The sequence below is a fragment of the Pteropus medius genome, unplaced genomic scaffold, assembly GCF_902729225.1.
Source record: "Pteropus medius unplaced genomic scaffold, Ma_sr-lr_union100, whole genome shotgun sequence".
In the NCBI taxonomy this organism is placed as follows: Eukaryota; Metazoa; Chordata; class Mammalia; order Chiroptera; family Pteropodidae; genus Pteropus; species Pteropus medius.
Window position 1 is genome coordinate 33,123,504 of NW_024354875.1, and position 15,626 is coordinate 33,139,129.

General features: G+C 38.1%; 1 protein-coding gene across 6 annotated transcripts in view; it reads left to right on the forward strand.

The window, feature by feature from the left end:
• The window catches only part of MAP3K20 (mitogen-activated protein kinase kinase kinase 20), a 154,281-nt gene that overhangs the window by 109,670 nt on the left and 28,985 nt on the right, over positions 1 to 15,626 (forward strand). For 4 of the 6 annotated variants that reach the window (XM_039855521.1, XM_039855523.1, XM_039855526.1 and 1 more), the window contains exons 12-14: positions 11,512 to 11,556; positions 13,336 to 13,366; positions 13,464 to 13,603. In XM_039855521.1, the coding sequence (XP_039711455.1) occupies positions 11,512 to 11,556; positions 13,336 to 13,366; positions 13,464 to 13,603 (216 nt within the window). Of the gene's footprint in view, positions 1 to 3,495; positions 8,948 to 11,511; positions 11,557 to 13,335; positions 13,367 to 13,463; positions 13,604 to 15,626 lie in introns of those variants that run through there. The other 2 variants (XM_039855524.1, XM_039855525.1) reach the window with 2 other exon arrangements.

Here is a 15,626-nt window from a genome sequence, read left to right on the forward strand (position 1 = left end):
AGCATGGCAACTCCCCTCCACCCCTCCCCCCTCACACTGCCGCCACCTCACTTTCTGTCTAACAGCTGTATATTAAAGGGCCCACGTTTATGCTCAGGCAGCGCTCGTATCTCATTTCAGTGAACAAAATGCCAGAAATTTGGAAGAAAAGCTTATCCTATTTCTGGCTCTTTCCCTGAGAACTGTTATTCTGTCAGTGTGTTTATATACTAGAATTACAAAAATAAAATCCAGTGTATGTTCACACCATCTGTTAGGTCCCCAGAACATGTCCCTTGATGCTGCGCGACTCTTTAGAGTTCACCAGTAGTTAGTAAATGTAACAAGCACCAAGGCAACTAGCTAAGAAAGTCTTTGATGTGTCAGAACTTAAGAAAGTTTTTCTTCTAAAAGAGAGCTATATGAATGACTTATAAATGACATGCATTAATATTCCTTACTCAATTTAGCATTATGATCATGGGCAGTAAAAGATTGGAAAAGACTTCTCTAGGGACAACTTCCAATATTTATTACACCTAGGAAATATCTTCCCCCACCACCAAGTGTTGAATTTAGAGGAAGATCAAAATTCTTTTTAAGGATTTTTCTATTTATACACTTACTTTGACCTTGTATGTTGACATGCTATATTAAAGTCTAATCAAATTTCAGCATTCTTTCCTATTTTAAATGATTTATCATTTCGAGAATTAAGTATAAATTTATCATTGGTTTTTCCAGGGTTTTTAATGGGTCATATCTGTCCACTTTAAAATCACACGTAATGGTAAGATTAGAAGTATATTTGTTATATATTTTAAATTTATTCTTGATAATTGCTGTGGCAATTATACCCCCCAAAAATACTTAAATGCCCTTTACTTTGTGATCTTCAAAAAGGGTTTCTATTTTTAAAGGTTTTAATCTCCATTAAGCAGCCAGTGCCCAATTGCAAAATATTTTCCAGTGTCTAAAGAATAAAATAGCTTGCCTCCTTTTCCAATTTATGTGGAACAGCATCCTGATATCCAAAAAAGGGAAAATAAGTGAAGGTAAACTTTTATTATCGCATTTAACTTTTTCAAAAATGACTTTGATTATCCAGAGAATCCCAGAGTAAGAACTGAATTGCTATACACAAGGCTCTCATGGACACTAAAAGTACCACATTTTATAAGTTCAGTGAATTCAGCTCGAAAGAAGTTGAGGGAAGTTTCCTGCGCTGGCAGAATGGAGACCAACAGGCAGACTCAGAAAGCATTAACGGAAGGGTCTGCAGGGAGGCTCTGCTTTCAAGAGCTGATGAGAGGCAAAAATATGACTGTCTTCTTGAGAGCTGCTGCTGTTGTTATTTTTAAATACATCGAAATCTTAAGCTATGAAGCATTACATGGCTTGACTCTAAATGTAACATTGTAAGAAAAAACTTTAAACCACCTATTGGGGTATGCTTTAAAACCTTTCTTTGGTTTATTTGCATGAATTTTGCTAGGAAATTGTGGGCCATCTTGCACACATTATTGCTGTTAGTAACATAGTTGTATAATAAATAATGGAACACTGTGAGTGTGCAATAGGTTATATGCTGCATTTTAACTCCCGAAAACTTTATCTAAAGGACCTTTTCTGAGGGCTACCATCTAACAATGGACAGCATGAAGCACCATCTCAATGAGATTTTCTTCCCTTTTCTTGTGAGGGCGAAGTTTTCTTTCTTGCTTGCTTTTAATGTCTCTCTGCTTAGTGCTGCTGTTCCTGAAGGAAAGAAAGTTTGTGCTCAGATATTTTATAAGTAGATATTTTCTTTTATCCTCACATCAGTTTCTGGTTGACTTTAAATGAGGTTTCTGAGAGAAAGATAAAATAAATCTTTTAAAAAGGATGTAGCTGGAGGTTTAGGTTTCCTGTAGGTAGCCTCATCTTAATTATAAAAGTTTAGCATTGACATAACATCATTTAAAATTGCATTATTGGATTTATTTCAAGGAAGGGCACTGTTGTCTTTTCTGAAATTAAAACATTAAAGATATTTGGGAAAATGAATTCTCAATATATAAATATGGACAATGTTTATTTTTTAATTATTCTTGTAGCTTGATGTAAAAAACTTATTTCTTTTAAGAATAAAAGCTTATTTGAGAGACATCTTTGAGATCTTAACATAATGTAAGGAAGGACCCATGAAATAATGAAGTAAATAAGCAACAAAGAGTTTCCTGAGAGCATCTAACAATTGAAAACAAATTTGAGAAACTGGGAAATTTGACTACAAGGAAAATAATATCCCGTTTCCAGTGTTAAAGGATCTAAAGTAATTTTTTTTCTCATATAACTGGTACTTTTTACCTGAATTATATGAAGTTCTTACTGAACTAACAAATTCAGAAATTTTTTCCTAATAGAGTAGGATATTTTTTTAAAACTCAGCTCCAACTTCAATTTAAAATTTAGAAAATTGGCCCTAAAAAACACTTTTACATCCAGAATGTAAAGGTCACCTCAGAGATACATTATCTGTACATCGTTTGTCACAAATTTACTTATATTTAAACAACACCAAAAATATAAGCCTTAGTTTGCTTATTTCTCAAAAGAAGCAGCGTTGACACTTTTCAGACAGTTTTACCCTGAAATGATTATGATCAGCATTTATGGGAATGGGTTGGTTGTTCAGAATAATTGCATAAGGTAGAAAATAAATGTCCATGTCCACTGTGAAAAGGGGAATTCCTAGAATAAAGTTCTGAAAAAGGAAACTTACATAGTAGAGAATAGAGAAAAAGGTAATGATCTAAATTAATAGTAATTGCCTTTTCTCCCAATTTTCACATGTATGTATGTACTTGTTTATAACTTAAAGGGTAGACACAGAATCTAAACTTTGTTCACAAGTGATTTCATAAATTGAATAACTAGTATTTTATCTGGCTGTAATAAATAATAAATGGAAACAACTGAATTCTAGATTCATTTTTAGTTTATAGTTGGATACTAAGCTAGCTATAAAAGTAGTTAATGACCCAAATTTCCCTAGAACTGTATTGACTGCTAAACCGTTTTCATGCTCTTTCAAAGCTTTTCTTTTTGGCACAAGGTTTCTTGATTTTTATTTGACATTTCATCTCTACTTAATTTCTTTTTAATACAATAGTTAATTAATGTTTCTCTGTGAAAGTGAAATTGGGAAAAATTAAGAGAAATCCTAAAAAGTGTTTTTTTTTTTAAGCAGAATAAGGGCTTAAAACTTGTAACTAACTTCCTTCCCATTTGAAATTTGGCTTGCTATACTGCTTTGCAAACTTTTGGTTATGATTTATTCTGTCATTTATTAATTATGGCAAATACCCTGGAGCCAAACCTGCTATTAAGTAAATTCTCACATAATTCCCTACATTCATTTCACTAATCATTTACCTTCTGTGCAGTGCCCACTAATTTTGTGGTATCTGTTTTCTTTATTTAAATTGGTCCTAATTTCTCTTTTTACTTCTGTCCTTTCTTCCCTTGTGATAGCTTCTCTTGCCTCTTGCTGCGAGAATGTCTGAGGAGTCTTACTTTGAAACTAAGACAGAGGAGTCAAACAGTGCAGAGATGTCATGTCAGATCACAGCAACAAGTAATGGGGAGGGCCATGGCATGAACCAAGGTCTGCAGGCCATGATGCTGATGGGCTTTGGGGATATCTTCTCAATGAACAAAGCAGGAGCTGTGCTGCATTCTGGGATGCAGATAAACATGCAAGCCAAGCAGAATTCTTCCAAAACCACATCTAAGAGAAAGGGGAAGAAGGTCAACATGGCCCTGGGGTTCAGTGATTTTGACTTGTCAGAAGGCGATGATGATGATGATGATGATGATGGTGATGAGGAGGATAATGACATGGATAATAATAGTGATTGAAAGCAGAAAGTAAAGTAATAAATTTGAAGATGTTCGAAAAAACAAAAGAAACTTGTTATCTCAGTCTGTACAAAAATCAGTAAGGAGGTAGAAAACCAAGCATTGCATTTGTAGGCCAATTACATTTATATGACCGTCATTTCTTTATCAGTTTTACTTTTGATTTGTTTTTGCTTACAGGAAAATGGGAAAATTAAGCCAAAAAAACATATTTAATGAATCAGCAAATGTGGTGCCTGATTATAGAAATTGTGATTCCATATACAATATAGTATTTTTTAATTAATGACATTCTGACTTTTTTAAATGAATACTTTATAGTTTGTATCTCATTTCATTTCACTTATTCAGTTGCTAAAGAAAACTTCATTTTGAATAAGCACTCTTAACTCCTAATTCTTCTTTGACACTTGATTTTCTTGTAACATACTACATTTTTTTTCTAATGGCAATACACTGTACTGTCAGAAATAATTGATAGTGACTACAAAATCCAACATAAAAAAATTGAGATGAAAGAAAGTTATAACAAATACTTCTTCAGAAATACCTAAATGCCAAGAATTTTCAATACTTAATAACACAGCTATTCAAAGTAAGACCTAAGAGATGTTCTCAATAGTACATTTGAAAGAGAAATACTCTAATTTGAAAACAGCAGCAGATGTCGTCGGCTTTCGTACCAGTTACTGGCCCTGAAAGCTTCTTAACAACAACAAACTGTCATCTAAGCTTAGCTTATACTTCATACAGAGAGAAAGATACGGTCTTAAAGGGATACTTCCAGGCAGAATGAGTGCTCTGCACTTCCAGTAAGGGTGTTTATGTATTTGCTTTCCAGAGGGACCTGATAATCCTGGATTTTCTAAAGAAGGAACTAAATATTATGAAAGGAATGTGAAAAATAAGTCTTCCTTACTTAGGCAAAAGTGCAGGCAAGAAAGGTCCTTTTTATATCAAATCTGGCCTGCCTTCCAGCGGTCTTTTTTGAACCCTGACTCAGTAGTGCTGGTGTTGAAGAGAAGTACATGCAGGTACCGCTCTGAAAATCTGGCTGGCCAGGGAGATACTCTCAGAATGTTATCACATATTCGTTAATGCTTCTTTAAACTGTAAAATACTTTTAAAAAGAATACAGAACATTCGTAGTTATGTAAAGAAAAGCAAAAGAACAAAAGTTTTTTTCTAGCCGAAAGTATAAAGCAGTGCCATTAATTTGACTGTTAAACCAAAGTACTTTTGGTGATTCTTTTTATGGAAGATTTAAGAAAGGATATCATCATAGATATTATCTAATACTACTTCCAGGTATATTTGACCATAAAAAGCCTCTTGGAATTTGAAGCATGACATGCTTCTAATCTCCATTAAAAAACTGAAAAATGCCACAAAATGATCAGTACACTGTGCCAGCTTTATCTATCTGAAGAAAAATAACTAATAAAATGTTGTGGGCGTGAGATAAAGAGAGGGATCTGGAGTCAGATCATGATTCAAAACCCTGGGTCTACTTGCTGTGCAATCTGAGGCAAATTATTTAACCTCTGTGTGTCTGTTTGCTCATCTTTAACATGAAAATGATAATAGTACCTACTTCAAAGAATTGTTGTGGTGATTAAATGAAATAATACATGTAAAGCATTTAAGTACCAGGTCAGTAGTAAATGGTCAGTTAATGTTAGCTACTGTAATTATGCCAGTGAAAAGACATTGAAAAATAAGTGGTTTCAGTAACCTAGAAAAAAGTTTAAACTATCAATTTCAAGTGATATTTGCTGAGTAGTATGAGAAGAAATCAAAAGTGGATTACTTTCAGGAAAGATCAGGAGTATAGTTATAATAGAGTATGAGCTACATAGATTTATTCTACTGCTCTTTGAAGACTGTGTACCCTACTACCACCCACAGACTAAGTAAACAGAGAGAGTAGGTAAGCCTTTCACCTGGAAAATGGGTTCCCCACATATCCAGTCTGATAAGGTTCTTATGTCTCTGCAAACACATATAGATACATGCACACCACAGTTTATTACTGGCGATCTACAGGCACACCCATAAATAAGCATCCATCCTGTCTGTGTTCAGACTTAGAGAAGTACTCCCTGACTTACGCCAAGCCACTCAAGCAGAAAATCTTAGAGTGGAACAGAAGGGACGGTTTTCAACTCTTGACTTCCTAGCATGCCCTAGGGCACTATGGCCTAGCTACCTGAAGGAGAGAGCCAAAGAGGGTAGTTTAAAAGCTTCTTGCACATTTTACCAGGCAAAGATAAAGTCATTCATTCCACAGACATTCATTGAGCCTCTTCTATGTGCCAGGTACTATTCTAGGGAACAGCTAGACAAAAATCTTTGCACTCGTGGCGCTTACATGCTAGAGAGCAAAGATCAACAATAAACAAAACCAATGTATCATATAGAATGTAAACATTTGGTAAGTGCATGCTCAGAACGAAGCAGGGAAGGAGGATAAGGCATACGGGGAGTGTCACGGTTTTTAAAACGTGGTCAGGAAAAGACTCACTTATAAGGGAATTTCTGTGGGCTAATTTTGGGATCTGTGCACTTCATGTAAGAATGTAAACCTAGCCCCCCATTTAAGGATAATCAGCAATAAATTTAGAACATATGAACTGAATAAAACTGACATTTTTTTCTTTATATATAAATCTGTTATGATTTTTAAAAAGTTTTGCTGCATTAATAAAAACAGCCAAATAGGGCCAAAAGGAAAGGTAATAGGACTCAGTACCCAGGCCTAGGTTAACCATTAATTAGGTAATATTTCTTTAATCTTTCAACTGCTGCCATTTCCTCACCAGTATTCCAGAGATGGCCATAGCTCTCAATACTCTACCATCCAGAAACTGCAAAGATTTAGGATATAAATGATTGATAACCTCAGTGATAAGCTTGAAATTCTTCTCCACCTAGAATTAGGCTCTAAATAGTTCCATATGGCACTGACTATTTTACTTTCTGTTTCAAATCAGTATCTTTCTAGATTTTTGAATATTCCTGAAATCTGAATCATATAAAAGGAATTTTAAAGTGGTCTCACTACGTAAAGATTAGAAGACTTTAGACTCTTAGTTTTATCAGTTTTAAAAAGAAATGTTTATTAGCCATATGCGGAAAAATCTAATACTGATGTAAATTGTGCAGCTTCTAATTCACTTTTCAGATCAGTTTTTGAAGTGGCAAATTATTGGTATTGAATTTATTTCTAGTTATTTGACTTTAAAATATATACATTTATAAAGAGTTAAACACAGAGAAATTTGAAAATTCAAAATGAAAATCGAAACTCTAAATTGTAGTAATAATTGTCAGAGCCATACAACTGAAAATATAACTACTCTTTAATCTTATGTCCTGCACTCATAAAATTGATCATGTAGAATTTGATGACCCCCTACTAGTGGTTCTCAAACAAAGTAGTGCTGTCACCTAATGGTGTTTGGGAGTGCTGGGCATATTTTTGGTTGTCATGGTGACCGAGGGTGTATTTAGTGCCCAGTGCCCAAAATGGGACAGTAGCACCCAATAAAGAATTCCATCCAGAATACTCATACCATTGTCCCTTCCTCCACTGAGAAACTTGCTAAACCTGGCAATTTTAAAGTTACACATCTAATTCCTCCCCCCCCCCAAAATTACGCAAGTCAAAAGATGCATTTTCAGGATTACAGATACTACACAATCTGAATTTTTAGATTTGTGGCATTTATCTTAAATCTCCACTTATGGAAATGGTTTCTTTCCCTTTAAGGATGCTGGTGGAATTATACTGATTCCACAATAAATAAGTAAAAGAGAAAAACGTCATTGAGGTAGCTACAATTCTGCAAAGTAGCCAGATTAATTTCAAAGGGTTCTTTTCCTAACAATTTTTTTTTTTTTTTGAGCAAAGTCACAATGTAATATTTTACATAAATAACCAATGGGAAGAAGTTAGAGGCATGTAGCACACTTGTTTTTGACGCTCTGGAACTGTTGAGGGCCAGTTTTTAGCCAGTAATTTTTAACATGCAGAGGATTTGTTAGATTTTAACACCAGCTGAGGAATTCAGACTTGGTCCCCATTAAAATCAAGGAATTGGGAGTGAGAGGAAGGCTTGGGAGAGATCCAAAATGACTTTTGTAGCACTACGATGTACATAATTTTATTTTCAGAGTTTTCATTGGAGTGGTAAGAATTTCATGAAAGATCTTTCTAAAACATCCTGAGTTAAATATTGATACTTAAAAAATTTTTTTGATACACTAGATCCAACAATGCAGACTTTTGAAATTAGCAATCTCACCATACCACATATATAATAGAGCATAATTTTTCTATAATTGGGTACCTTTTGCTGCTTTTGTGTAAGACTGTTTTCCTGCTTAGAATTTAAGCATTGCCAGAGAGAAGAATCTGTCCTATTCTTTTGACTGTGGCATAACCTGACAGCTCTGTGTAGCGTTTCTGTGATGAAAAATGAGTGTCTACCAGGAAATCCAGAAGACGAGCTATGTTTCCTTGGATTCCAACTTAGTTTGCACTCTCTTGCCTATAAGGAGCTCTCTGGCTTGTGATTATTTACTTCAAACTAAAGTTTCAAGCACCTACATTAAATATTTTATATCGTGTGCAGAATACTATATCTTTTAATGTCAGATACAATACACTGCACATAATGCTTGTGCACTGTTTTAAAATTTTTGTACTAAATAATAGAAAATATTTATATTCTTTGAGTGTGAGCTTTGAATAGAAGGCATTATCACTTTATTGTGTTTTTTTTAGCAAAATATTTTTTCTCAATTATTCTATTGCAATGTTAGTCTGAGCAAGTCCTATGCCAAAATCTTGTATAATGTTTGTATGGAAGATTAAATTTTACTCTTGTGTGGTAAGACTACTCAGTTATTGACTTCATAGTTGGAATTTGATATTCCAGCACAAAGTCTACAATGTATTCAGAAATCCAAGTTGGTGTCATACATTTCATTTTGATGTGAACTTTCCTTTGCTTTCTTTTGTTTTAAAACTCCATTTTACAATAAACGTTTTGACAGTAAATCCCTTTGTTATGTGTTGCTATGTGTATCACATCTTTGTTAGATCCGATTCTCATCATCCTTAGAAGGAATCATTGTCACATGCATGCACATGAGCGTGAGCTTTTCTCTCCTGAAATCAGTTGGAGTGTAAATAATGAATCTGTAAAGTGATGGGGAAGTCACCGGGTGAATTTTTTTTTATCCCCAAAGAGAGACAGAAAGGCTTAGAACTCACCCTATAGTAGATACACTGATATGTTAACAAGGTACAGAAAACATAAAGGAAATGATAAGCCACTATGTGGCTGGAGGTCATTAACTCTTATCCCCTGTCCTGCCAAATTCCAAGTGTCTTGAAGCAGTGCCTTCCTCTTACTGATCTGTGCAAGCACCATGCAAGAATCCTGCCGGAGTGAGTATCAGACTGAACCCAGTGCCTTTCCCTGGGCGTCATCGTCATAAGCCGTCTTCAGGGCCCAAAAGAACTCTTCTCTTTTCCTCTTGATAAAACCGAAGATGTTGGTTTTGATTAGTTGTTTCATTTACAACCTTTATTCTATTCAAGAAATCCTTATTTATCAATTTTGTTTAGCACAACATTTGGGAATGGTATAAAAATCAAAACACTGCACATCCCTCTACTCTCTATAAAAGCCAGCCCTGATGCAGGGAAATATTTTTGTAACTTAATCTGTTGTTTCTTGAACTAATCAAAAAAGTTCCTTACTTCACATTTGTTTCCGTGATGGGAAAAGGAAATGACATGTTTCTGCAGCTGTATCCAGCTGCCCTGTGAAGAAATAAAACTTGTCATGTATTTTCTTTGATCAAGTTCAGTTTTAGATCCTTTTCCTCACGTCGTTTTCCTTTCCACATTATTAAAGCAGGTGAGTGCATGTGACCATTGATTCCTACATACATCAGGTATTTCAGAGGAGGGAAGGGGCAACCCCCAGGTAATCGGAGTACATGAGGGTAGCCGAGGATATAGAGAGCAGTAGCTGGTTATGCCCTTGCGACTTATCTGTGATACTCGAACTCTACACATTCATAGTCATTGTAACCAGTGAGTTTTGTTTTGTTTTTTTTTAATTCCGCCTGGCCCCCAGTGTTGGCCTCATTTCCCCTTTATCCTTGATCATGCACAGACTGCATCTGGTGCTCTGGTTAGGCAAATGCACCACGCCCATCCTTCCTTCTCTTCCCCGCTCCCCACTGCCAGTGTCTTGCCTTGTTGCTTCTCCTCACCTGCAGTCACCGCTGTTCTCCTCGCCCTGCAGGGCCCAGCTCAAGCCCCCATGCCTTCCTTTTCCCCATCTTAGTCTATGAAACCCTCCCCTTTCCCTGGTATCCCCACAGACATTGAATACTTTTAGTAAACTTAGTAAATTTAACATTTTAGTAAATGCACCCTTCAATTTTATTCATTCAACAAATTGTTCAACAAAAATTATCAGGTATTGTATGCCAGGCACTCTGGGCACTGAGTAAACCAAGGTAAAGGTGGCCTTGAACTCCTCCATGTGTAGTTCATACCTATTTCACCCCCATTTAAATGTAAAGCTCCTTGAAGGCAAGGGCATGACTTTCCTGGCAAGGTGAGTTCAAAATACCTGCAGATTAAAAGGATTCACTCACCCATCCTCTGATTTTTACATTAATAGTAAAAGTAATCAAATTCAGCTTTTTTCCCAACTTACCCATCAGAAAAACACTATTTGTAACAGAGGTTGAATTACACTTTGCCACATTATCCCATGAACAATTTAGCCATTTTGACAAGTTAGTTAAAGCTAATGGCAATAGCGCACTCTACTTCAAGTCATGTAAAACCCAAATTTTTTCACATTATGCTGGTATTTATTGTTTAGTCCCTGGCCATGGGGCATACACTGAAGTGAGTAGCCCTTTGGCTCTGAAAATGGTGCAGCCTTCTTGCAGTCATCTTTCATGTTTGGGCACCTGACAGAAAGGGCGTTTGTTTTCATTTTCGCTGGCGTAACTCTGCAACCTGGCTTTCTTAGAAGAGTTCCCATTTTACTTGCCCTTCTTCGTCCGTAAGTCCTAATATTTGGTTTTAAAAATATAAGGCGAGACAGTTAAAACACTTACAAATTCTCCTGTAAGAAAAGGCACGAGTCATCTGGTTACCACATGGTTGCTTTGGAATTTTCATTAATAATCAAACGATCCTCATGTTGACTGAGCATTCCGAGGCAGGCTCTGGCATCTGAGGCATGTCAGAAACCCCTTGACTGCCAAGCCCTGTGAAAGGACTCTTGGTGTGCCAGAGTACCAAGAAAGAAAAATCCCACGATGAGCGGAGTCCAGCTGCAATGCTCGCAAAGGGCAGTGAGCTGTTGCTGAGGGGTTAGTGCGCACGGTTGGCTTCCGGGGGCAGAATCCCCAGAGCACTGAGAAATTCCATTTAAGGTCAGGGAATTTATTTTTCGTTCAGCCTCACCTGCAGGAGGAACCAAGCCAGAGCAACAGCCGAGAGCTGAAACAGACAACGGGATAAACCAAAAAGACAATGATGATGTCACTTTTTTTTTTCTTATTTCATTCATATTTCCCATGCAGCTGCTGCCTTCCTTTGAGATTGGCTCATGGACTGAAGATGACGTGGTAAGCTGCTTCTGCTAATGCCTCATTTGACCTGGACAGGTATCTCATAAATTTGTCCACAAGTTAAAAACGCAGCCAGAAGGGTTTGGGCCTTAGCAAAGCCTAACTAGAAGTTGACAAATTCCGTGTTTTTCTATATTTAATGCAGTAATCTTTAAAATAAGTCCTCAAGAGCAAAGCAAGTATTTCTTCAAATCTTACAAGAGGTTTCCACCTCCCTGTGTGCTCTGCAAGGTATTCTAGAGTACAATAATGAATACCAGTGACAAAACTAAAGAGCTGATTGATCCAGAATGCCAAATGAACATACTTGAAAAAAAAAAATGAGCTTAAATTTTCCTAAAATGCCAGGGGTAGACCTAAATCGTGATGGAGAAAGATCTGGTAAAGGCAGTGCTAGGCTGCCATACCACTGAACTGGGTTTCCTTCTTGCCTTAGGTGGGTTCGAAAGTGACAGGTTCATTTTTCCCTCTGTACCCTGACCTTCCCCGGGAGAGATGGACATGAGCTCCCAGACATTCTCTGCTCTGAGGAGCAGTCCAATTTAGCCTGTTGCAACTCTGTATCTGTTTCCTTAGTAAAAACAAACAAACAAACAAACAAACAAAACAGTTCTGAGAATTCTTGATCAGAGACCTGAGGTGCTTATGCATGTCTAGGTCCATTTTATATGCTTGACATATCATTAAATGAAAACAGAAGAAAAAAAAAAAAGCAACTATAATGCCAGCCTTAGCAGGCCCCCACCCTGGGAAACGGACTGGGCACTGCAAGGTAAAAACTCATTACTGGAAACTCTGGGGAAGGTCTGTTTGCCCAACTCCACCTGGTTTCCTGGCCAAGGCATTTCCCTTCCTGCCCTTTGTGTTCTGGTGAAGTAAAACTGCTTTCAGCTTTGGCTGACCTCTGGCTTCTGGGGAGTCAGGAAACTTGGCTCCGGTCACCTCCACTTGGTCCCTCTTGCTGAGCCCCGGCGATGCTAAGGTTCCTGCCAGCCCTGCTTCCCAGGGAAAGAGGACTTCAGATCTCCTTTATTCACAGGCCTGGATATAATCCCTTTATCCTCAGCTGCAAAGTTGGCCCATCTCATTTGAGTAGTTTTTTTTTTAAAGCACTGAGATTTAATAGCTATTTTTAGTCTTCGCTCTGAGATTGAGTGGTTTTCAAGCCATTTAAATGCAATTCCAGGTTTAGGGCACCCCAGAGAATTGGTGGAACTGGGTCTGGCCTCACTTCTGTCTCCCTTCACCAGAGTTATGTGAGAAGCTACCAGTAAACATGTGTCAAGTGAAGTTCAAGGACTGAGGGTCGCTGAATCCAGCCTCATTCTGTACAAGAAGCTCTATGCTGTAACTTGTCTTGGGCCACATGGTTACTTTATGACCAGGCCTAGGACAGAGGACACATTCTACCCATTTCCTGTCTGCTGTTGTGTGGTCCCCATTACTCACACAATTGCTGGGTAAACCAGTGCCCCTCAACAACCCAGGGGACATAGATGGAAAAATTATAAGTAAAAATCTCGAAAGGATTTTCAAAAGTCTCCCAAATAAGGAGGAAAACCAATAGTTACTCAAGCGTCCAAGACCCCCAAAGAGAGGCACAGCTCCAATTTGAAAACTTGAAGTTTTAAAACTATGAAGAGAAAATCTATTATTTTACCTTTGTGGTTGAACCAAGAACTAAAGATATTTTAATCTATTGAGAACTATGTGTTTTACTATTAAGTCTGCCCATTGACTTAATCTTCAAAACCGTATATGTCCTCTCTTTCACAGTATTTTTGGGTTCAGCAGCTCGTCAGAAAAGGCAAGTGGAATAATTTACCTTCTTAATTCATGGAGTTAACTTTGCTTTGGACAGGATTTAGTCTAATTTTATTCTGCCTTCTAATCACTTCTTTCAGGTGACTCTTCAGCAGAGATGAGCGTATACGCAAGCTTGTTTAAAGAAAACAACATTACAGGAAAACGCCTGCTTCTTCTGGAGGAAGAGGACTTCAAAGACATGGGCATTGTCTCCAAGGGGCATATCATTCATTTAAAGGTACCTCAGAAAGGGAGAACATTCAGTCAAATCTTTATTGAGCTCCTACTATACAGCAGATCACGTGTTGTGTTCGAGGCTGAAGAAAGAAACATGGATGTGCTGGTTGTTTAGTGCTCAGATACTTCCGTCCAATTGATGATTAGCTATGGCCCCCATCGAACCCCTACTTCCTCCTCATAATCCAACAACAAAAGTGTCAGTACCTGGCACAGGAGAAGTCATCTGGACACACCTGAATGTGAATACACATGTCCTCAGGAAGTCTTTAGTGTAGTGAAGAAGGTGGGTGTTAATCATGCACTGATGGCAAAGTGACAGATGTAAGAAATGCTGCAGAGAGGAGTCGAGGTTGGGATGAGGAAAGGCTTCTGTGAAGAAGTTATGAAGGAGCTGAGGGCTGAAGGAGATGTGTCGGGGGAGAGCGCTGCCTGTGAAAGGCCCTGGTGTGGGAGGTGGTTCAGTGTGCCAGAGGACCTGGAAATGAGGTGGTGTGGTGCCTGGAGAACTGCCATCCCGCCCGGGAATAGCCGGAGGCAACTTTGTTTAAGGCCAGAGAGGCTAGGTCTTTATTAGGAATCCTTAAGGATGTCGGAACTTGTCCGTGAATTGAGCAAAACCTCAGCCACTGCAGTACCTAAAATCATGGGAATGTGTGTTCAATTTGCAATCTTCATTATTTACTCCTGGAACAGACACCACTATATATGTATTCTAATCCCTCATTTTCTCAGGAAATTCTAACATTGCCCCTGAAACTTCAGTCTTGAACAGTTTCAAAGCTAAGCCTCTGTTTTTGTTGCCTTTTTTATAGTTTAGCAACCAGAACTGTTTTTGTTTGTTGTTTGTTTGTTTTTCCAGTTACTCAAACCATATAAGGATTGCTGGCATCTGTGTGAACATTGTTATTAATCAGAGGTCCATTTCAAGAGAGATTTTAGGATAAAATCAAGTTTGCTCCCCAAACCTCCTCAACCCCAGTATGGGTGGTTGGACGGGTGGGCACAGGTTAGAAAGAAGAGAAATAGAATAAAGAAGGAAATATAGAAAAGCAGCTTCCCATCCAAATCCACATCTTCACAAAGGCTCTGCCAACATACCAACTGCTTTTGCGCTTATTTCAATTAGAGCTACCGACACCCTTCTTCCCGGGGAAATCTCACCCCCGCCCCCGCCCCCCTGGGTTCCCAAAAGCCTCATCCATTTCCATTCTGTAGACCCAAGATCCATGTTAGGAACATTTTACAGCCTTCAGCACCCCTTGGATGATGGCTTAGCCTTAACCTTACCATCTTCGCCCTCTCAGAAGATGAGCGGGAAACCTCATGCATAAATATACATGGCAACGCTGGCAAATGATTTAATCTCAACCTCTGGGTGTGGGCAAATCCATCCCAAAAAGCTATGCTGACTCAGATGGACCACAGTGGAAACAATTATTCTCTCTAGTACGGAGAAGTTTCAGAGTTCCAAGAGAGAAATTTGGTAAATCTTGTCCTATTTGGCAGCTGTCTCCACCTCCCCTCCCCCTCTGCTGTCTTTGAAAAAGGACCGACATGCCTTAAGGGGCAGTGAGGAGGAAAAGGGGTGGCAAGCTGACAGCTCGCCAAAAGTCATAGTGATTTAAATATTCCCAGACTTGGCCTAGGACTAAATTGTGCCCCTCCATACTGGTTGGTATCATTAAAGCAAGCAATGTCTAAAGTTATTGCTTACTGTTTAACAAATTCAGTGAATGCCTACTGATTGCAAGACTGGGCCTGAGAAAACAAAAAGAAGAATCCTCCCCTTAAGGAATACATGTCCTGGAGAAGAGATAAAACGTGTACCTACAACTCCTCATAATTTAGGGTCTTGGCAGTCCCGAGGGAAGGAGCTATTTCATCACCTCCGAGGGAAGGGCCGTTGGGGTGTCAGGAAAGGAAAACTTCTTGGAGCGGGTAACCCTTGACAGGGATCTTGAAGGAAGGACAGAATTTGGAATGTAAACAGGAGAGAGATAGGAAAGAACATTAACCCAGAC